This window comes from Poecilia formosa, unplaced genomic scaffold, assembly GCF_000485575.1.
Source record: "Poecilia formosa unplaced genomic scaffold, Poecilia_formosa-5.1.2 Scaffold400, whole genome shotgun sequence".
NCBI classification, from domain to species: domain Eukaryota; kingdom Metazoa; phylum Chordata; class Actinopteri; order Cyprinodontiformes; family Poeciliidae; genus Poecilia; species Poecilia formosa.
Genome location: NW_006800339.1, coordinates 16333 through 39336, shown reverse-complemented (window position 1 = coordinate 39336; position 23004 = coordinate 16333). Strand labels below are relative to the sequence as shown.

Sequence of the window (23004 nt, the reverse complement as noted above, 5' to 3'; positions counted from 1 at the left end):
TGTTGCCAAGAAACGTAGATGTGACGTAGCCACAAAGTAACGGGCGGATATTTTCAAAATGGAAGAAATGTCAGAGTTTTGGAGGGGAACGAGAGCACTAAGCTTCTTTACCTTCTGAGAGCGGCTACTCCGGGGCTCCATGATTTCTGTCGACCGAGGATCATTTTTACAAGTCGGCGCTGACCTGCGAGATCGAAATCCGGCAGGATGAGCGTTTCAATCGGCGACAAGATCGAGGTGGGTCCCTTTGTTAGGCTAACGCACGCAGCTCGCGCTGACTGGGGGGTGGTGCACTTACCGAGCGTTACAGCGTTACCGCTTCAAATACGCAGCAAAATAGATTCTTAGCACCATTTATCTAAGTGGAAACGTCTATGAATTGAAATTAATATTTTAACAAATTTAATAGATGGTGATTTATAATCGCAGGACTGATTTTAGTAGGCTGGAATCAGTTCAAGCTAACTTGACCTGTTGTGGTAGACGACAAATTGCTATGGCGTTCTTGTTGTTGTTATTGTTGGCAAAATCGAGACTACTTCATTATAATGATCAATAATAATGTATCTATTATGCCATTAATAATAATAATAATAGCAACTAATAACAGCAATAAGAGTAATATGAGTAATAATAATAAACATTATTTTTTTATATATTATTATTATTATGTTGCATTATATTGTATTCACATTCAAGAGATCTACCGATCTCTTGAATGTGAATGTCCTTATAACAGTTGGTTATAAGGAGAGCGCCTTATAACCAACTGTTTTTGGTTGGTTATAAGGCGCTCTCCTGGTTCTCCAGGGACCTCATCCGTTTGTAAACAGCAAGCTGCCTGGAAACGGCAGCTTGCTCTCCTCGTTAGCGGGGAGAAAGCCGGGATAATTAAAGGTTTTGATTGGCCAGATGACAGCGTCAGGTGTTTGACAGTTGCGGTTTGTTGTGGTGGGATTCGGTGTCCTTAGCTGCTGGAGTGACCGTTCCTTTGAGCATTCAACATGTCGCAGGTTAGAGGGACATTGATGTTTGATCAGATTATAGATTATTTCTCTTCAAGTTTCTTTGGTGATGAGGAGGACAGTGTTTCATGCCTTGAAGCGGTTCATATTGAGGTACATGCGTTTAAAGATCCTGCTGCAGGATTTTGAATATTCATCTGAAGTCAAAATATTGTAAATATTATATTTATTGTGTATTTTTCCTTCTTGTTGTAGGATTTTAAAGTCCTCACCCTCCTTGGCAAAGGCTCTTTTGCATGCGTTTACCGGGCAAAATCTGTCAAGACTGGACTGGAGGTTGCGATCAAAATGGTAAGATAATTTTGTCTTAGAAATACAAGCTGTTGCCAGCAACAGACAGTTGAACTGTAAACTACAACAGTTGGGTTATTAGACTTTAGTTACCTCCCAAGGGCTACTCTTGGTCCCCTAACTACCCAGAGAGAAGCTCTCGGTTGGTAACGCCTTGTTGTCTAACAGATTGGCTATTAGCTCCTGGACTCAAACGCTGCTGGCAGCTCAGTCCCACAGTGCTTGTTAGTCCGTTGTAGAGGGGTATAATTACCTGTGATATTTCCATCTGCAGATCGACAAGAAAGCGATGCACAAAGCTGGGATGGTCCAGCGTGTGACAAATGAGGTGGAGATTCACTGCAGACTGAAGCATCCTTCTATCCTTGAGGTAATGTTTGCAGGTGAAGTTTGTAAGTGTATAATAAAATAATTCATACCATATTTTCATGTAGAGTTTCGTGATGTGAGGTTTGTGATTGAGAATTACAATCAGATATTTGATTAAATCTACTCTTTCTATATTTACATTGTTACTTTTTTAAACAGCCACATTTTAGAAAGCTTTGGGAAGCCAGCTGACTGGCAGTGTGTAGCTAATCCTATTCTACATACAGTAACTCTGGACATGTCTCTTATGTCTCATTCAAAAAACTTTAAAGCTAAACATTTTCTTCAGAAATATTTAGTTCACAGTTTTTTTTTTTAGTTAGTGACCAGCCTGAACTACACACAGGATTATCCAGAGAAACTGGATGTAGGGATTACACAGCAATCTGAGATTAAGATTTTAGTAATCAATAATTCTATCAAAGAAAAGTAGGAAAAAAAGTTGCTACATTCTGCAGATTTTACATTTAACCATTTAAACCTTTTTTCATACAATATTAAAAATCTGTTTAAAGATGCACAGTTAGCAGTTAGTTCCTTTTCCTAAATAAGAAAATAAAAATTTTATGGCCTAAAATAATTAAAAAAAATGTCATTAATGTATGCTTGATTACTTGTAGCAATAGATGCATCTGCAGCTAAAAAAATACTTCTAACATCAACATGTAAAAAGCTCAGCCTTTCTGCTTAACATCAATACAATGTATTGATGATCTGTTTATTTTTTTGCTGAATAAAAGAATAACAAAAGTTTTTTTTTTTTCCTAAAGCTCTACAACTACTTTGAAGACAGCAACTATGTGTATCTGGTGTTGGAGATGTGCCACAACGGGGAGATGAGTCGGTACTTGAAAGAGAGGAAGATGCCTTTTTCGGAAGATGAAGGTGAGCTGCAAGTTTTCTCTTACACTGCAAAAACACTGAATATTACCAAGTACTTTTTAATCTAGTTTTTAGTTCGAATATCATAGTACTTTTAAATTAAGATAAAACTAACTTAAAGTAAACTTTTGGCAAGACATAAGAGATTGTTTTAAGTCAGTAATTCCTTAATATTTAATTTTTATACAGATTATTTCACTTATAACTCTGCTACTAGAACCTTCATCGATATTAAGGAATTATTGACTTAAAACAAGCTCCTTGTTACTTTTAAGTTAGTTTTAAGCTGTAAAAGTAGTATGTTCCAGAAAGCCTCTCAATAAGCTATTAAAATATAATTCCTTGATAATTTCCAATCTGGTGATGATGATTTTTTTTTAAAGGAAATTTTGTTTCCTCATCCATTTTATTTATGGTTTCTGTTCTATGTGGTTTTTCTTTCTGTTTTATTTATCATTTTTGTTTGTTGTGCTTTATTATTGTGGATGTTTAAAATGTTCTCCAGTTTTAGCATCTAGTGCTTTTTTTGAAAATTGAAATTTATTGCTCTCTGAAAGGACTTGCATTATTAGTTGAAAATGGTCTCAAAACAACAATATTATTGTTTATCGCAGTAATTCCTGGAACAATTTATCATCAGACAATATTTGTTATATTGACAGGCCTGTTCCAGTTCCAGTTAAAACATTTGTTTTGTTTCTGCAGCCAGACACTTCATGCATCAGATTGTGAAGGGAATGCTGTATTTACACACTCACGGCATCTTGCACCGCGACCTGACGCTGTCCAATCTGCTGCTGACCAGCAACATGAACATTAAAATAGCAGACTTTGGCCTGGCCACTCAGCTCAAGCTGCCCAATGAAAAGCACTTCACCATGTGTGGGACCCCCAACTACATCTCCCCGGAGGTGGCCACCCGCAGCGCTCACGGCCTGGAGTCCGACGTCTGGTCTCTGGGCTGCATGTTCTACGCCTTCCTGATGGGCCGCCCTCCGTTTGACACCGACACAGTCAAGAACACCCTGTCCAAGGTCGTGCTCGGGGACTACGAGATGCCAAGCCACGTTTCGTTAGAGGCTCAGGACCTGATCCACCAGCTGCTCCAGAGGGACCCCGCGCTGCGGCCCAGTCTCTCCACGGTGCTGGACCACCCGTTCATGACCCAGAACCTGCTGGTCAGGACCAAAGAGCTGAGGCTGGGTGACGACAGCTCCATCGACAGCGGCATCGCCACCATCTCAACGGCGTGCACGTCTTCCGTTTCCGCTAGCAGCGGCACCCGCCTCCAGCGGCGAACCAAGCACGCGATTGGTCCGGCGCTGCCGAACCGGATGACGTACGTTCCTCCGCGGCAGCCGAGCAGCTTCGACGACGTTGACGGGTCCCGGGGACGGGCCGCTTACTTCGGAGAGACCGGACAGCCGTATTCCAGGTTCCTCAGAAGGGCTCACTCATCGGACCGCTGTGGTTCTGCAGAACCAGGGCTGACCTCCTCGCAGCATGAGCTGGGCAGATGCCATTCAGAGGAGACTCTGACGGCAGTGGGGCGGCCCCTCTTCCCCTCATCCTCCACTCCTCATCCGTTTTCAGACCATAGCAGGCTTCCCTCTCCTCCCGTCAAACAGCCCGCACAGTAAGACGTCTGTCTGTTGGTCGGTTCTCCTCTTCCGGTCTCAGACTGAGATTTATTGAAGCGTTTCACTTTGTGTTTCAGCTCAGGATATCTGCCAGCTCAGATGGTTTACCCACCAACCTCCCAGTATCAGGACCTGGATGGAGTTTCTAACTGGCTCAACAGTGAAGGTAGAGCTTTGATTTTTAATCTGTGGGTTTATTAGGTTAAAATTAGTTACGCTTAGACCAGGGGTGCCCAGCGTGGGTCCTCGAGGGCCGGCATCCTGCGTGTTTTAGTTCTCTACCTGGTTTAACGCACCTGGATCAAATGATGGAAATGATGGCGTTTGTTAAATCAGGACTAATAAGTTCCCTCAGAGAAATTTTAAGGGTTTTTCTTTGAAATGATGAAACTGTTCATCAGACGCCTCTGAGTGTGAGGTCAAAATGTCGTTGTGTCCTCAGGGTCCGGCTCGAGGCCCACAGATGGCAGCGGCGGCAGCTTCCACAGCAGAGGACCCCCCGGGGTCCACAGCTCCTGGTCCGAGCCCACGGGCCGAGGTCTGCAGCCGTATCCCGAATCGTCCCGGGAGATCTCAGCGGGAACAGACTTCCAGCCTCCTCACAGCAGGGAGCAGAAGAGGAAGACTCTGAGAGACGTCGTGTCTCCACTGTGTGCCCACAGACTGAAGCCCATCAGGCAGAAAACCAAAAACGCAGTTGTAGGTTGAGGTTCTTCTTTCTCACCCTCTCTCTGACTCGCAGTGAGCATTTATCATATTGTTTATTGTGAAAACATTCTTATAAAGATAAGAATTTTGATTTATCGTTAGGATAAAATTTAGTTCTTGATGTTTAATAATAAAAAAACAGATCAGAAAGGTTATTTGCTTCTTTGCCCACTTTTTGTTCGTCCACAGTAAATTTAAAAATTTTATTAAATGCAGTTACTTTTTGCAGTTAAGTGATATAAATAACTTTTTTAAGTAAGATGATTAGTAATATATTTTTAAGATGAGAATGTTTTTCACAATATTTATGTTTGTGGTGGTATGAATGCTGTGATGAATTATTTACCCAAGAAAAACAAGCAAATAGTTTCTTTTATCATCTTTGATTTTATTGCAGTACTATTGTGATAACAATAAAGTCCATGTCGCCCGTCTTCATGGTGATGTCTTGTTTCTTTCTTGCAGGTGAGCATCCTGGAAACAGGTGAAGTCTGCATGGAGCTTTTAAAATCCCAAAACGGCCAGGAAAGGGTTAAAGAGGTTCTGCAGATTTCCTGCGATGGCTCCATGGTGCGGTCACGACGCACGCTTTGCCATTCGGATGTTTTTCAGCATGTTGTAACCGTGGTGATGTCGCTGTTGCCACAGGTGACGATATACCAGCCCAATGGCGGGAAGGGGTTACCTTTGCTGGACCGGCCGCCAGCGCCCCCAGAGGACATTCTCATCTGTAGCTACGACGACCTTCCAGGTAAACAAACACAGACTTCATTAATATCAGGAAATGGAAATAAATACAATAAACTACTGGGTTTATACGTGAGTTTTAAATACTTTAGTTTGGAATGTTCTTGATTGAAACTTCACAGTTTTGTAATAAAGTTCAATCTAACGTTCGATTTAAAGCTTAAACTTGGAAATATATTATTCAAAGTTGAAACCAGATATTTCCATACACTTAATAAAAATACTTTTTAACATTTTTTATCACTGTCTGAAGTTAAATTAGACTAAATTTTTCTTGGTTAGAATTACCAAAAATAATTTCTATTTGCTAAATTACATTTTTTTGGTAACTTTCTTTGTATTTTGTGTTTAAACATTTAATTTGAGCAGGAAGGTAATTTACCTTCACATAATTTCAATGAATATCTATAATTAGCAATGACTCAGTAACTTATTGATCTGTGAAACTAAAATAAAGGTTATCTTATATATTACAAGTTAAATAATGTTATTGAAATTAAAAGATTCTTTTTTTTTTGTTAAATTTGGGTTTTATTTTCAGACCATTTAGGTGAACAGGGTGTGTGAGGGAGACATTTCTAAACATTAAATTTTGTTAGATTTGAATTTACCTCATCCAGACTGTAGAATGTAAAATATTACCACAATACAGTATAAATAACGGTAATAAATTAGACCAGGTATAGTTGTAAATTTGTATTGTCTTATCTATGAAGTTTGGTGCTGGAAAAGTTTGAAAACCTACCTTGAAAGTGCTTGAAAAGTTCTTGAATTTTACAGAGAAATACTGGAAGAAGTACCAATACGCCTCCAAGTTTGTGCAGCTTGTGAAATCCAAAACTCCTAAAGTGACTCTGTACACCAAGTTCGCCAAAGTGATGCTGATGGAAAACTCCCCGGACGCGGACCTGGAAGTCTGTTTTTACGACGGTGAGTCCCAGATGTTGGGCAGATGTTGGGCCGTCGCTGCAGAAGCGGCTGAGCTGACTCTGACTCCGTCTTCTAGGAGCAAAGACCCACAAGACGTCGGAGCTGGTGCGAGTGGTGGAGAGGAGCGGGAAGTCGTACACGGTGAAGGGAGAAGTGGGACTGAGCGGGCTGAGCCCGGAGAGCCGGCTCTACGTGGAGCTGTCCGACGAAGGCCATAGCATGTGTCTGTCGCTAGAGGCCGCCATCACGGCGGAGGAGCAGCGGAGCGCCAAGAAAGTCCCATTCTTCCCCATAACCATCGGCAGGTAGAGACGTGGAGGGATTCTTCTCATTTTTTCTGTTCTTCTTCTCGTTTTTGTTGTTTTTCCTTTCTCTTTCTGTTCTTGTTCTTTGTTTTTTCTTGCTTTTGCTTTTTGTGTTCTCTTCCCTCTTGTTTTTCTTCTAGTAATTTTCTTTGTTTTTTATCTTTATTTTTTCTTTTTGTTTATTCTTGCTTTTTCTTAATTTTTTTCTTGTTTTTTTGTTTTTGTTGCTTTTCCTTTTTGTTCTTGCTGTTTTTCTTGTTGTTTGGTCCTGTTTTTTTTTTCTTTTTCTTCTTGTTCTATTGTTTACATTCCTGTTTTTTTTCCTGTTTTGCTTCTTGTTGCCCTTGTTTTTGTTTTAATTGTTCTTTTCTTTCTTCATGTTCTAATTTCTTTCTTGTTCCATTCTACTTCTTATTTTGTTTTTGTTCCTTTATGTTTTCTTCTTGTTTTGCGCTTTGTTCTTGTTTGGTCTTGTTCTTGTGTTCTTCCTTCTTGCTCTTATTCTTCTACTGAGGTGTCTTTTTTTGTGTTAATCTTCGCAGGAGGCCGGCCAGCTCAGAGTCTTTATCCTCCGGGTCGGCGCCGTCACGGCCGGTTCCTCCTGATTTGGCCACGCCTCCTAAACCTCCACAGATCACTCCTTCAGTAAGAGTCGCCGGCTCAGCATTAAGCCACAATACATCCAGATCCGATCTGTGACGATGTTATTTATTTTCAGATGATTTCCTACGACGGGTCGGATTTCACCTCAGCCAGCTTGAGTAAGAAATGTTCCCCGGTTCGACAGGACTCGGTTCAGAGCACAGGAAAGGTGGTGAAGTCGATATTCGTGCCCAACGTCGGATGGGCATCCCAGGTAAAAAGATCAGGATAGTCTCTGATCTGTTGGTGTGTGCAGCTGTTAAAGAGTCGGGTTTGTGTTTCTGAAGCTGACGAGTGGAGAGGTGTGGGTCCAGTTCAACGACGGCTCCCAGCTGGTGGTGCAGGCCGGCGTTTCCTGCATCACTTACACGTCTGCAGAGGGCAGAGTCACCAGGTGGGAAACACAAAGTGATATTAAATGTTTTAAACTCTGAATCTGCACAACTCACACCTGCCTAGACTGAAACACCTCCATTCTCTCAACAATAAATCACTGATGTAACGTTATCGACTAATGAGTTAGTCTAAAGCTGGTTGAGTTGGTGATTAATTCATACGCAGCCATTTTTAAAAAAAACATGAGTTTTCTCTTATGTCAAGACCACAACATAAATGGCTTTTTTTCCATAATGTTGAATTTAAAATAAAACATAATTAAATTTTAACATTATTTTTGTATCAGCTGTATTAAATATTGACTGTATTAACACAAATGTCTGTTTCTTTCACATTAAAATTAAAACATATTTATAAAATATAACAGAAACCTCATAGATTGCTGAAAAGAAAAATAAAAAATAAAGTAATTCCAAAGGGACAGAGTAATGTTCATACAGGTGTCCTGTTTGTTTTTGCTCTTAAAGGGATGGTAAATCTTCGCTCCATTTAGTGAATTAACTCACAACCCTAAAACCAACCGTTCTTAGCGGCGCCATGTTCTTTCCCCCCTGCATCATGTTACCATTTTTTTCTCCGTTATTTTTGACGCTTTTGTGTCACCATATCCTCGCAAAGTATTTTTGATGCTTAAGGAGTTTGTCGAGTGTTTATATTTCAAAACAGAACCGCATAAAGTGCATTTTGTATCCCATATCGGACTCTGTCTGGACCGTTACTCTGTCCCGTTCCGCCATCTTTTTATTTCCGGCTCCACTTAAGGATGACCAGCGGCGCCCTCTGCTGGAAACAACAGTAAAAAAGGTCCAAGCGGACGACATTAGTTAAATTAGTTAATCGATCGGAATTCTTTTTTTTTTTTAATCTAATAAAACATAAATTGACCACCAACTGTTTGCATTCTTACGATAAACAACCTGGCGCATCTCCTCTGCAGGTACAAGGAGAACGAGAAGCTGCCTGAACACGTCAAAGAGAAGCTGCACTGCCTTTCCACCATCCTTGGCCTGCTGGCCAATCCGGCACCTCGTCACGCGCATGCGCATTAGCCGTCTGCAGAGAACCCACGTTAGCATTAGCAACCTCCAGATCGTCGCCGCTCCGCAGTTGCTGTAAATATTCTGTCTGTATCTTTGCTCTTTTCTTTTTCTTTCTTTTTTTTACATGTACAGAAGACTGATTATGAAAAGATTTTATTTTTATAACATGTTGTATAGTGTCTAAAATAGCCGTGTTGCAAAGTTTTCCTGTCTCATGAATTTGGTGATGCAATAAACATCTGGAGGTGGAGAACTAGAGATCTGATTGAATGGTTTTCTCTTCATAATTTATAATTAAAATATCTTTTATTGAATGTAAAAGTGAAACTACAGTTCAAACCAGGCATTTACATATACTGAATAAAAAGATACTTCAGATACTTCTTTATCTCACTGTATGAACTTAAACATTTCAGAAATTTTCTAGAAAATAGTTGGAAATTTCTAGACAAAAAAAAAAAAATCCCTCAAAAGCTTTTTTCAACTCTGCTTTACTGAGTTGGAAAAATGTCCAAGAGTCAAAAATGTGGCTAGGAAAAACCCCCCAAACATTTTGAGATTGACTTCAAATTTTGCAATTACTGTCAAATTTTTTAGAAAAATATAGGAAATGTCTGGGCTCCAAAAGTTGAACATTTTGCTAGAAAACATTTTCAGATTAATTGCACTTTTCTAGAATTTTTACTCTTTTTTTTATTTCTGAATTTTAAAAGTCAAAGATTTGCAAGAACAAAGACCTGAAATTTTGAGATTAATCTCTTTTTTTCCAAGAAAATTTTGATCTAAAAATTTCATATTTTTTGACAGAAATTTTTCTTCTTTCTACAATGACTATGTGGTAAAATTTGGCATTTATCAAACTGAATTTTCACTGTTCTAAAACAAGAGACATTTGGCTTTATTTAACTTCAGTTTATAAAAATAACTTCTGATTTCACCTGTAACTAACCTTATCAAACACCTGAACGACTGAACAAAACCAGGTCACCATATTAAGACAACAGAGGTTTCACATGTTTATTTTTGCCTGTTGAACTGGCCCTTTAATTAAAAAAAGGTCAAAATTGTGGATCTTAATTACAGAACTCTTACAAAACATACTATATGGAATTAAGCCTCGGCGCATATAAACATTATACAAGACACCCAAGAAGTAAACATTGAGGTGAAGCTGGGAGCAGGAAACGGTCTGGGCTGCAGATTATTTTCACCATGAAGAACAGGAAGTACAGGAAAGTGTTAGATTCTCCTGACTCCGCTGTAGTTCGGATCACCAGTATGGATTTAAAGGTTCTGGCCCAGACAGATGCTGATGAGGAAGCTGCAGAGACAATTAAGTGGAAAAGAAAATAGGAGGAATGATCTCCAGGATTCAGGCTCAGAGGAGTGCAATCATTTACAGTCTGAACTGCGGTTCTGGTTTGATTTGATCATCAACATGCGAGCCATTTTACTGTAAAATATGCTCAAAAACATCACTGCTCTCAGTTTATTTATATAAAACATTTTTCCATAAAATCTCAATAAAATAAAGTTACTCTCATTAGATGTCAAGACAAAAGTATAAACAAACTAGAGTAAAAAAAAAAAAAATCACAGTGAACACTGGGAACAAGAGCTGGACCTCCTCCCTTCACACAGATACAGCAGCTGGAAGAGGAACCGGGTCAGAACCAAGCTCAGCGAAGCGACGGACAGGAGTTCTGCAGGAGAGGATGAGCGACAGGAAACGGATTCCTCCTTAAATCATCCAGACCAGAAGTTTTCAAAGTGTGAGAGAGCAAATAGAAAACTGTCTTCCATTTTATCGATTTCTGAAAATCTGTTGAAGTTCCTGGATGTGGTTTACCTGCTTAAACACCAAAATACATTTGGCTGCGCTAAATATTTAGCTTCATTCAGAATATTTATGCTGAAGCTAAATATCTAGCTTCAAATTAAGTATTTAGTTTGAAGTGAAATATTTAGCTGGCTAACTAAATATTTAGATTCCCTAACAAAAAATTTAGTTTCACACTCAATATTTAGCTTGGCAAATAAAAGGTAAATATTTAGCTTTTCATGTAAATATTTAATGTGAAGGTAAATACCTAAATATTTGTTTACGCTAAATGGTTAGCTTGCTAATTAAACATTTAGTTTCAATCTTAATATGTAGCTTCACACTAAATATTCAGATTGCTAACTAAACATTTAGACTGAAACTAAATATTTCACTTGCTAACTAAATATTTAGATTTAGTTCAATCTAAATATTTAGTTTGAACCAATACCAAGCATAATTCATTTTTAAAACTACAGCTGGGAAGCTGTGAAAGTCTTCCAGCGCCACTTAAACTAACCAGTAAATTTTCTCTCTCAAACTAAATATTTAGCTTCAGTCTAAATATTTAGCTTGAAGTTAAATATTTCGCTTCAAACTAGATATTTTGCTTCAAACTAGATATTTTGCTTATATTGAAGCTAAATATTTAGTTTGAAGTTAAATATTCAGCTTTCTAGCTAATTATCTAGAAATTTAGAAGCTAAATATCTAATTTGCAAACTAAATATTTGCTTTAAGGTAAATATTAAGATGGCTAAGTAAACATTTAACTGAAGCTAAATATTTAGTAGCTAACTTAATATTTAGTTTGAAACTGACATTTATAAATTAATGAGTAATACGGAGAAAATATTATTAAAAGTTTTTGCTCTCATGGCTAAATAACCCAATTATTGCCCCATAGTGGAGCATCTTAACATCCAACCCATGAAAATCCTAACTTTAAATAATCACCAGAAACCAAACAGATTTAGATACTAAATATTTAGCAGAGGCTTGGTGAAGTTGGCTAAATGTTTATGGATATTTTTCTGAGGAGCTCAGGCATCTCACACTTTGAAAATCTTGGATCTTTTAGTTTATCGTTTTAAAGTGACACGCTCGTTTAAGGAGACGATCCACTGGAATATCGGAAATCATCCTGGAATTTCTCTGCAGACATGAAAACGGGGAATGTGGTTGCAGAGAATTGACATCTGGAGCCAAACGGCTGCAGAAACGCCACCAAACTTGGTCACGTGACCACGCATGTTCAACTCTTCTCTCAATCTAACTTCATGGCACTTTGAGAAGAACTCCCTTCTTCTGACCCGACAGCGGCCCGCAGGACCGCGACCCGTCGCACTGCGGATGTGTAAGCGTTTGGCTGGATCGGGCCGTTAGTCACCGTTAGCTACCGCGCCTGGACCCTTTCTTTACAGCGAAACTGAACTCAGCCGTTCGGTTCCCAAAGGTTCACATTACAGTACTGATACAGTCTCATCGGACAGAACCAAATGTACAAAAAGGCAGAGAGGAAAGAAGCTTACACCCAATCACCAACAGTTTCAGTAACCACAGAGGAAAAGGCCTATTTTTGATTAGATACATTATTAACATCATAATTACTCAGATTATTATTCATCTTCATTATTATTATTATTATTACTGTCACCACTGTGATTTGTTTAGGAATCAAGCGGGCCGTGCCGGGCCGGGCTCAGTCACTGGGAGGAGGCCTTCGTTGCTATCGTGGAGACGCAGTGCTGCTGGAAGTTAGGCGACACGGCCGAGTTGCAGCCCAGTCTCTGCAGCTCCTTCCCACGCACGCTGCTGCAGCAGCAGCATGGCGCCTGGGGGCCGGCACCGCCGCCACCGCTCACCGCCAGGCCTTTGGGCTGGTCACCACCGGGAACCAAGTCCGGGTTCTGGCTCTGCAGGACGCTGCTGATGTGGCTCAGCAGGTCGTTGAAGAACTCCGGAACGCCTTCGTAACCTGGAAGCAGAGAAACGCTCAGGAAACGACGAGACGGTGCTCATTTTACCAAAAAACAGCAAAAACCAGGAAAAAAAAAATCATATTCATTGGGTTGATAATTTTAGTTATCAATTAATCGATTGTTTCTGACAATTAATCGATTATGGTAATGATTAACTGATAATTCTGAAGATTAACTGGACAAGAAAACTGGCACATTCTGCAGATTTTTAATTTAAATCTATTTTATACCATATTAGAAATACATTAAATATGCAAATAAACAATTTAATTACTTTTTTAAATGAGAAAATAAACATTGTTGCCTAAAATGCAATAATCTAACATTCCTTTAGTGAACGCTTAATTATTTGTAACAAAAGATACATCCGCAAATATAAAGGACTTCTGACAACTTGTGAAAAGCTCAGTTGATTATTTTTGGGTTAATTGATTAATAACTGGATAGTAATACGATCCTAAGATATATTTTTTACAGACTTTGAACTGAGTGAAGCTGTTGCACCTGAGAAGTTTTGAATAAAACATATTCACAAACAGAGAAGAGCCTTTTTTTTCTTAAATGCAAAACGTATATATTTGTACAGTTTTGGCTTAATGACTGCTCTGACTGTGTTGTTCTTTCTGAAAATGGCCTTTTTTTTAATAATCTGGTTAGCAATTTATCGATTACTAAATTAGTTGACGATAATTCCAATAATCGATTAATTAACCGTTTCAGCGCCATCACTGACATAATTTTCTTACTATGGAAAACACAAAGAATGACACAAACTATTTGTCTTTTATAATAAGTAAAACTATCCAGAAACTTCCACTGAAAATTCAAGTTTGCTGCACCTAAATTAGATTTTGGTTATTCCAATAATCGATTAATCACGATTAATTCAATTAATCATTCCAGCCCTGGTTCAAATACATCAATTAAAAGCAGATTTGGCTTCACCAAAATGTACTTTAGAGTGTAAGTCAATGACTAGATGTGGTTCTTCAATGATTGTATAAAAAAATCAACATTTTTTTAATCTGATTAATCGTCAAAATAATTGATAGAATAAATTCTTCAGCTAAACCTGAGTTTCTGCAACATAAACACCCATGTTTATTGGCTACAGGGTAAAATACTGCTGAGGCCGCTCTGATCTGAAACAGCTCAGTGCCAAAGCAGCAACAGGANTTAGTTCTCTACCTGGTTTAACGCACCTGGATCAAATGATGGAAATGATGGTGTTTGTTAAATCAGGACTAATAAGTTCCCTCAGAGAAATTTTAAGGGTTTTTCTTTAGAAATGATGAAGCTGTTCATCAGACGCCTCTGAGTGTGAGGTCAAAATGTCGTTGTGTCCTCAGGGTCCGGCTCGAGGCCCACAGATGGCAGCGGCGGCAGCTTCCACAGCAGAGGACCCCCCGGGGTCCACAGCTCCTGGTCCGAGCCCGCGGGCCGAGGTCTGCAGCCGTATCCCGAATCGTCCCGGGAGATCTCAGCGGGAACAGACTTCCAGCCTCCTCACAGCAGGGAGCAGAAGAGGAAGACTCTGAGAGACGTCGTGTCTCCACTGTGTGCCCACAGACTGAAGCCCATCAGGCAGAAAACCAAAAACGCAGTTGTAGGTTGAGGTTCTTCTTTCTCACCCTCTCTCTGACTCGCAGTGAGCATTTATCATATTGTTTATTGTGAAAACATTCTTATAAAGATAAGAATTTTGATTTATCGTTAGGATAAATTTTAGTTCTTGATGTTTAATAATAAAAAAACAGATCAGAAAGGTTATTTGCTTCTTTGCCCACTTTTTGTTCGTCCACAGTAAATTTAAAAATTTTATTAAATGCAGTTACTTTTTGCAGTTAAGTGATATAAATAACTTTTTTAAGTAAGATGATTAGTAATATATTTTTAAGATGAGAATGTTTTTCACAATATTTATGTTTGTGGTGGTATGAATGCTGTGATGAATTATTTACCCAAGAAAAACAAGCAAATAGTTTCTTTTATCATCTTTGATTTTATTGCAGTACTATTGTGATAACAATAAAGTCCATGTCGGCCATCTTCATGGTGATGTCTTGTTTCTTTCTTGCAGGTGAGCATCCTGGAAACAGGTGAAGTCTGCATGGAGCTTTTAAAATCCCAAAACGGCCAGGAAAGGGTTAAAGAGGTTCTGCAGATTTCCTGCGATGGCTCCATGGTGCGGTCACATGACGCACGCTTTGCCGTTCGCATGTTTTTCAGCATGTTGTAATCGTGGTGATGCCGCTGTTGCCACAGGTGACGATATACCAGCCCAATGGCGGGAAGGGGTTACCTTTGCTGGACCGGCCGCCAGCGCCCCCAGAGGACATTCTCATCTGTAGCTACGACGACCTTCCAGGTAAACAAACACAGACTTCATTAATATCAGGAAATGGAAATAAATACAATAAACTACTGGGTTTATACGTGAGTTTTAAATACTTTAGTTTGGAATGTTCTTGATTGAAACTTCACAGTTTTGTAATAAAGTTCAATCTAACGTTCGATTTAAAGCTTAAACTTGGAAATATATTATTCAAAGTTGAAACCAGATATTTCCATACACTTAATAAAAATACTTTTTAACATTTTTTATCACTGTCTGAAGTTAAATTAGACTAAATTTTTCTTGGTTAGAATTACCAAAAATAATTTCTATTTGCTAAATTACATTTTTTTGGTAACTTTCTTTGTATTTTGTGTTTAAACATTTAATTTGAGCAGGAAGGTAATTTACCTTCACATAATTTCAATGAATATCTATAATTAGCAATGACTCAGTAACTTATTGATCTGTGAAACTAAAATAAAGGTTATCTTATATATTACAAGTTAAATAATGTTATTGAAATTAAAAGATTCTTTTTTTTTTGTTAAATTTGGGTTTTATTTTCAGACGATTTAGGTGAACAGGGTGTGTGAGGGAGACATTTCTAAACATTAAATTTTGTTAGATTTGAATTTACCTCATCCAGACTGTAGAATGTAAAATATTACCACAATACAGTATTAATAACGGTAATAAATTAGACCAGGTATAGTTGTAAATTTGTATTGTCTTATCTATGAAGTTTGGTGCTGGAAAAGTTTGAAAACCTACCTTGAAAGTGCTTGAAAAGTTCTTGAATTTTACAGAAAAATACTGGAAGAAGTACCAATACGCCTCCAAGTTTGTGCAGCTTGTGAAATCCAAAACTCCTAAAGTGACTCTGTACACCAAGTTCGCCAAAGTGATGCTGATGGAAAACTCCCCGGACGCGGACCTGGAAGTCTGTTTTTACGACGGTGAGTCCCAGATGTTGGGCAGATGTTGGGCCGTCGCTGCAGAAGCGGCTGAGCTGACTCTGACTCCGTCTTTTAGGAGCAAAGACCCACAAGACGTCGGAGCTGGTGCGAGTGGTGGAGAGGAGCGGGAAGTCGTACACGGTGAAGGGAGAAGTGGGACTGAGCGGGCTGAGCCCGGAGAGCCGGCTCTACGTGGAGCTGTCCGACGAAGGCCATAGCATGTGTCTGTCACTAGAGGCCGCCATCACGGCGGAGGAGCAGCGGAGCGCCAAGAAAGTCCCGTTCTTCCCCATAACCATCGGCAGGTAGAGACGCTTCTATATATACATGGAGGGATTATTCTCATTTTTTCTTTCCTTCTTCTCGTTTTTGTTGTTTTTCCTTTCTCTTTCTGTTCTTGTTCTTTGTTTTTTCTTGTTTTTGCTTTTTGTGTTCTAGTAATTAATTCTAATTACTAGAATTACTAGAAATTCTAGTAATTTTCTTTTTGTTTTTTATCTTTCTTTTTCCTTTTTGTTTATTCTTGCTTTTTCTTAATTTTTTTCTTGTTTTTTTGTTTTTGTTGCTTTTCCTTTTTGTTCTTGCTGTTTTTCTTGTTGTTTGGTCCTGTTTTTTTTTTCTTTTTCTTCTTGTTCTATTGTTTACATTCCTGTTTTTTTTCCTGTTTTGCTTCTTGTTGCCCTTGTTTTTGTTTTTATTGTTCTTTTCTTTCTTCATGTTCTAATTTCTTTCTTGTTCCATTTTACTTCTTATTTTGTTTTTGTTCCTTTATGTTTTCTTCTTGTTTTGTGCTTTGTTCTTGTTTGGTCTTGTTCTTGTGTTCTTCCTTCTTGCTCTTATTCTTCTACTGAGGTGTCTTTTTTTGTGTTAATCTTCGCAGGAGGCCGGCCAGCTCAGAGTCTTTATCCTCCGGGTCGGCGCCGTCACGGCCGGTTCCTCCTGATTTGGCCACGCCTCCTAAACCTCCACAGATCACTCCTTCAGTAAGAGTCGCCGGCTCAGCATTAAGCCACAATACATCCAGATCCGATCTGTGACGACGTTATTTATTTTCAGATGATTTCCTACGACGGGTCGGATTTCACCTCAGCCAGCTTGAGTAAGAAATGTTCCCCGGTTCGACAGGACTCGGTTCAGAGCACAGGAAAGGTGGTGAAGTCGATATTCGTGCCCAACGTCGGATGGGCATCCCAGGTAAAAAGATCAGGATAGTCTCTGATCTGTTGGTGTGTGCAGCTGTTAAAGAGTCGGGTTTGTGTTTCTGAAGCTGACGAGTGGAGAGGTGTGGGTCCAGTTCAACGACGGCTCCCAGCTGGTGGTGCAGGCCGGGGTTTCCTGCATCACTTACACGTCTGCAGAGGGCAGAGTCACCAGGTGGGAAACACAAAGTGATATTAAATGTTTTAAACTCTGAATCTGCACAACTCACACCTGCCTAGACTGAAACACCTCCATTCTCTCAACAATAAATCACTGATGTAACGTTATCGACTAATGAGTTAGTCTAAAGCTGGTTGAGTTGGTGATTAATTCATACGCAGCCATTTTTAAAAAAAACATGAGTTTTCTCTTATGTCAAGACCACAACATAAATGGCTTTTTTTCCATAATGTTGAATTTAAAATAAAACATAATTAAATTTTAACATTATTTTTGTATCAGCTGTATTAAATATTGACTGTATTAACACAAATGTCTGTTTCTTTCACATTAAAATTAAAACATATTTATAAAATATAACAGAAACCTCATAGATTGCTGAAAAGAAAAATAAAAAATAAAGTAATTCCAAAGGGACAGAGTAATGTTCATACAGGTGTCCTGTTTGTTTTTGCTCTTAAAGGGATGGTAAATCTTCGCTCCATTTAGTGAATTAACTCACAACCCTAAAACCAACCGTTCTTAGCGGCGCCATGTTCTTTCCCCCCTGCATCATGTTACCATTTTTTTCTCCGTTATTTTTGACGCTTTTGTGTCACCATATCCTCGCAAAGTATTTTTGATGCTTAAGGAGTTTGTCGAGTGTTTATATTTCAAAACAGAACCGCATAAAGTGCATTTTGTATCCCATATCGGACTCTGTCTGGACCGTTACTCTGTCCCGTTCCGCCATCTTTTTATTTCCGGCTCCACTTAAGGATGACCAGCGGCGCCCTCTGCTGGAAACAACAGTAAAAAAGGTCCAAGCGGACGACATTAGTTAAATTAGTTAATCGATCGGAATTCTTTTTTTTTTTTAATCTAATAAAACATAAATTGACCACCAACTGTTTGCATTCTTACGATAAACAACCTGGCGCATCTCCTCTGCAGGTACAAGGAGAACGAGAAGCTGCCTGAACACGTCAAAGAGAAGCTGCACTGCCTTTCCACCATCCTTGGCCTGCTGGCCAATCCGGCACCTCGTCACGCGCATGCGCATTAGCCGTCTGCAGAGAACCCACGTTAGCATTAGCAACCTCCAGATCGTCGCCGCTCCGCAGTTGCTGTAAATATTCTGTCTGTATCTTTGCTCTTTTCTTTTTCTTTCTTTTTTTTTTTTACATGTACAGAAGACTGATTATGAAAAGATTTTATTTTTATAACATGTTGTATAGTGTCTAAAATAGCCGTGTTGCAATGTTTTCCTGTCTCATGAATTTGGTGATGCAATAAACATCTGGAGGTGGAGAACTAGAGATCTGATTGAATGGTTTTCTCTTCATAATTTATAATTAAAATATCTTTTATTGAATGTAAAAGTGAAACTACAGTTCAAACCAGACATTTGCATATACTGAATAAAAATATACTTCAGATACTTCTTTATCTCACTGTATGAACTTAAACATTTCAGAAATTTTCTAGAAAATAGTTGGAAATTTCTAGACAAAAAAAAAAAAATCCCTCAAAAGCTTTTTTCAACTCTGCTTTACTGAGTTGGAAAAATGTCCAAGAGTCAAAAATGTGGCTAGGAAAAACCCCCCAAACATTTTGAGATTGACTTCAAATTTTGCAATTACTGTCAAATTTTTTAGAAAAATATAGGAAATGTCTGGGCTCCAAAAGTTGAACATTTTGCTAGAAAACATTTTCAGATTAATTGCACTTTTCTAGAATTTTTACTCTTTTTTTTATTTCTGAATTTTAAAAGTCAAAGATTTGCAACAAAGACCTGAAATTTTGAGATTAATCTCTTTTTTTCCAAGAAAATTTTGATCTAAAAATTTCATATTTTTTGACAGAAATTTTTCTTCTTTCTACAATGACTATGTGGTAAAATTTGGCATTTATCAAACTGAATTTTCACTGTTCTAAAACAAGAGACATTTGGCTTTAACTTCAGTTTATAAAAATAACTTCTGATTTCACCTGTAACTAACCTTATCAAACACCTGAACGACTGAACAAAACCAGGTCACCATAGTAAGACAACAGAGGTTTCACATGTTTATTTTTGCCTGTTGAACTGGCCCTTTAATTAAAAAAAGGTCAAAATTGTGGATCTTAATTACAGAACTCTTACAAAACATACTATATGGAATTAAGCCTCGGCGCATATAAACATTATACAAGACACCCAAGAAGTAAACATTGAGGTGAAGCTGGGAGCGGGAAACAGTCTGGGCTGCAGATTATTTTCACCATGAAGAACAGGAAGTACAGGAAAGTGTTAGATTCTCCTGACTCCGCTGTAGTTCGGATCACCAGTATGGATTTAAAAGTTCTGGCCCAGACAGATGCTGATGAGGAAGCTGCAGAGACAATTAAGTGGAAAAGAAAATGGGAGGAATGATCTCCAGGATTCAGGCTCAGAGGAGTGCAATCATTTACAGACTGAACCGCGGTTCTGGTTTGATTTGATCATCAACATGCGAGCCATTTTACTGTAAAATATGCTCAAAAACATCACTGCTCTCAGTTTATTTATATAAAACATTTTTCCATAAAATCTCAATAAAATAAAGTTACTCTCATTAGATGTCAAGACAAAAGTATAAACAAACTGGAGTAAAAAAAAAAAAAATCACAGTGAACACTGGGAACAAGAGCTGGACCTCCTCCCTTCACACAGATACAGCAGCTGGAAGAGGAACCGGGTCAGAACCAAGCTCAGCGAAGCGACGGACAGTTCTGCAGGAGAGGATGAGCGACAGGAAACGGATTCCTCCTTAAATCATCCAGACCAGAAGTATTCAAAGTATGAGAGAGCAAATAGAAAACTGTCCTCCATTTTATCGATTTCTGAAAATCTGTTGAAGTTCCTGGATGTGGTTTACCTGCTTAAACACCAAAATACATTTGGCTGCGCTAAATATTTAGCTTCATTCAGAATATTTATGCTGAAGCTAAATATCTAGCTTCAAATTAAGTATTTAGTTTGAAGTGAAATATTTAGCTGGCTAACTAAATATTTAGATTCCCTAACAAAAAATTTAGTTTCACACTCAATATTTAGCTTGGCAAATAAAAGCTAAATATTTAGCTTTTCATATAAATATTTAATGAGAAGGTAAATACCTAAATATTTGTTTACGCTAAATGGTTAGCTTGCTAATTAAACATTTAGTTTCAATCTTAATATGTAGCTTCACACTAAATATTCAGATTGCTAACTAAACATTTAGACTGAAACTAAATATTTCACTTGCTAACTAAATATTTAGATTTAGTTCAATCTAAATATTTAGTTTGAACCAATACCAAGCATAATTCATTTTTAAAACTACAGCTGGGAAGCTGTGAAAGTCTTCCAGCGCCACTTAAACTAACCAGTAAATTTTCTCTCTCAAACTAAATATTTAGCTTCAGTCTAAATATTTAGCTTGAAGTTAAATATTTCGCTTCAAACTAGATATTTTGCTTCAAACTAGATATTTTGCTTATATTGAAGCTAAATATTTAGTTTGAAGTTAAATATTCAGCTTTCTAGCTAATTATCTAGAAATTTAGAAGCTAAATATCTAATTTGCAAACTAAATATTTGCTTTAAGGTAAATGTTAAGATGGCTAAGTAAACATTTAACTGAAGCTAAATATTTAGTAGCTAACTTAATATTTAGTTTGAAACTGACATTTACAAATTAATGAGTAATACGGAGAAAATATTAAAAGTTTTTGCTCTCATGGCTAAATAACCCAATTATTGCCCCATAGTGGAGCATCTTAACATCCAACCCATGAAAATCCAAACTTTAAATAATCACCAGAAACCAAACTGACTTAGATACTAAATATTTAGCAGAGGCTTGGTGAAGTTGGCTCAATGTTTATGGATATTTTTCTGAGGAGCTCAGGCATCTCACACTTTGAAAATCTTGGATCTTTTAGTTTATCGTTTTAAAGTGACACGCTCGTTTAAGGAGACGATCCACTGGAATATCGGAAATCATCCTGGAATTTCTCTGCAGACATGAAAACGGGGAATGTGGTTGCAGAGAATTGACATCTGGAGCCAAACGGCTGCAGAAACGCCACCAAACTTGGTCACGTGACCACGCATGTTCAACTCTTCTCTCAATCTAACTTCATGGCACTTTGAGAAGAACTCCCTTCTTCTGACCCGACAGCGGCCCGCAGGACCGCGACCCGTCGCACTGCGGATGTGCTTCGGCCTAAGCGTTTGGCTGGATCGGGCCGTTAGTCACCGTTAGCTACCGCGCCTGGACCCTTTCTTTACAGCGAAACTGAACTCAGCCATTCGGTTCCCAAAGGTTCACATTACAGTACTGATACAGTCTCATCGGACAGAACCAAATGTACAAAAAGGCAGAGAGGAAAGAAGCTTACACCCAATCACCAACAGTTTCAGTAACCACAGAGGAAAAGGCCTATTTTTGATTAGATACATTATTAACATCATAATTACTCAGATTATTATTCATCTTCATTATTATTATTATTATTACTGTCACCACTGTGATTTGTTTAGGAATCAAGCGGGCCGGGCCGGGCCGGGCTCAGTCACTGGGAGGAGGCCTTCGTCGCTATCGTGGAGACGCAGTGCTGCTGGAAGTTAGGCGACACGGCCGAGTTGCAGCCCAGTCTCTGCAGCTCCTTCCCACGCACGCTGCTGCAGCAGCAGCATGGCGCCTGGGGGCCGGCACCGCCGCCACCGCTCACCGCCAGGCCTTTGGGCTGGTCACCACCGGGAACCAAGTCCGGGTTCTGGCTCTGCAGGACGCTGCTGATGTGGCTCAGCAGGTCGTTGAAGAACTCCGGAACGCCTTCGTAACCTGGAAGCAGAGAAACGCTCAGGAAACGACGAGACGGTGCTCATTTGACCAAAAAACAGCAAAAACCAGGAAAAAAAAAATCATATTCATTGGGTTGATAATTTTAGTTATCAATTAATCGATTGTTTCTGACAATTAATCGATTATGGTAATGATTAACTGATAATTCTGAAGATTAACTGGACAAGAAAACTGGCACATTCTGCAGATTTTTAATTTAAATCTATTTTATACCATATTAGAAATACATGAAATATGCAAATAAACAATTTAATTACTTTTTAAAATGAGAAAATAAACATTGTTGCCTAAAATGCAATAATCTAACATTCCTTTAGTGAATGCTTAATTATTTGTAACAAAAGATACATCCGCAAATATAAAGTACTTCTGACAACTTGTGAAAAGCTCAGTTGATTATTTTTGGGTTAACTGATTAATAACTGGATAGTAATACGTTCCTAAGATATATTTTTACAGACTTTGAACTGAGTGAAGTTGTTGCACCAGAGAAGTTTTGAATAAAACATATTCACGAACAGAGAAGAGACTTTTTTTTCCTTAAATTCAAAACGTATATATTTGTACAGTTTTGGCTCAATGACTGCGAAACGCCACTCCAGTTCCTGAGCCAAACAGAGATGATTCACAGTGAAGCCGCACGTACCGGGAAACGCGTTGATGTCGATGACCGCGTGCTGACCCGTCTGGTTGTT

At 38.6% G+C, this 23004-nt stretch overlaps 2 protein-coding genes across 2 annotated transcripts in view; one reads left to right on the top strand and one right to left on the bottom strand.

Annotated features, from left to right (window-relative positions):
- Positions 1-10: 10 nt before the first annotated feature.
- On the top strand, positions 11-18751 carry plk4 (polo-like kinase 4 (Drosophila)). The gene is made up of 26 exons (XM_007576202.2): positions 11-237; positions 1221-1316; positions 1591-1686; positions 2456-2570; positions 3273-4203; positions 4285-4373; positions 4650-4906; positions 5381-5485; positions 5564-5666; positions 6443-6592; positions 6669-6897; positions 7440-7542; positions 7616-7753; positions 7827-7933; positions 8873-8983; positions 12118-12188; positions 12472-12813; positions 14129-14385; positions 14860-14964; positions 15045-15147; positions 15924-16073; positions 16150-16378; positions 16954-17056; positions 17130-17267; positions 17341-17447; positions 18387-18751. Exons 1-26 carry the CDS (start codon positions 208-210, stop codon positions 18496-18498), a joined length of 4377 nt encoding a protein of 1458 aa, XP_007576264.1. The 5' UTR covers positions 11-207; the 3' UTR covers positions 18499-18751.
- A 738-nt stretch (positions 18752-19489) lies between these two features.
- The window catches only part of itpk1b (inositol-tetrakisphosphate 1-kinase b), a gene marked incomplete at its 5' end in the record, with an annotated part of 14965 nt that continues 11450 nt past the window's right edge, over positions 19490-23004 (bottom strand). The window contains 2 exons of the mRNA XM_016663024.1: positions 19490-22288; positions 22956-23003. Coding sequence (XP_016518510.1) covers positions 22017-22288; positions 22956-23003 — 320 coding nt within the window. The remainder of the gene's footprint in view (positions 22289-22955; position 23004) is intronic.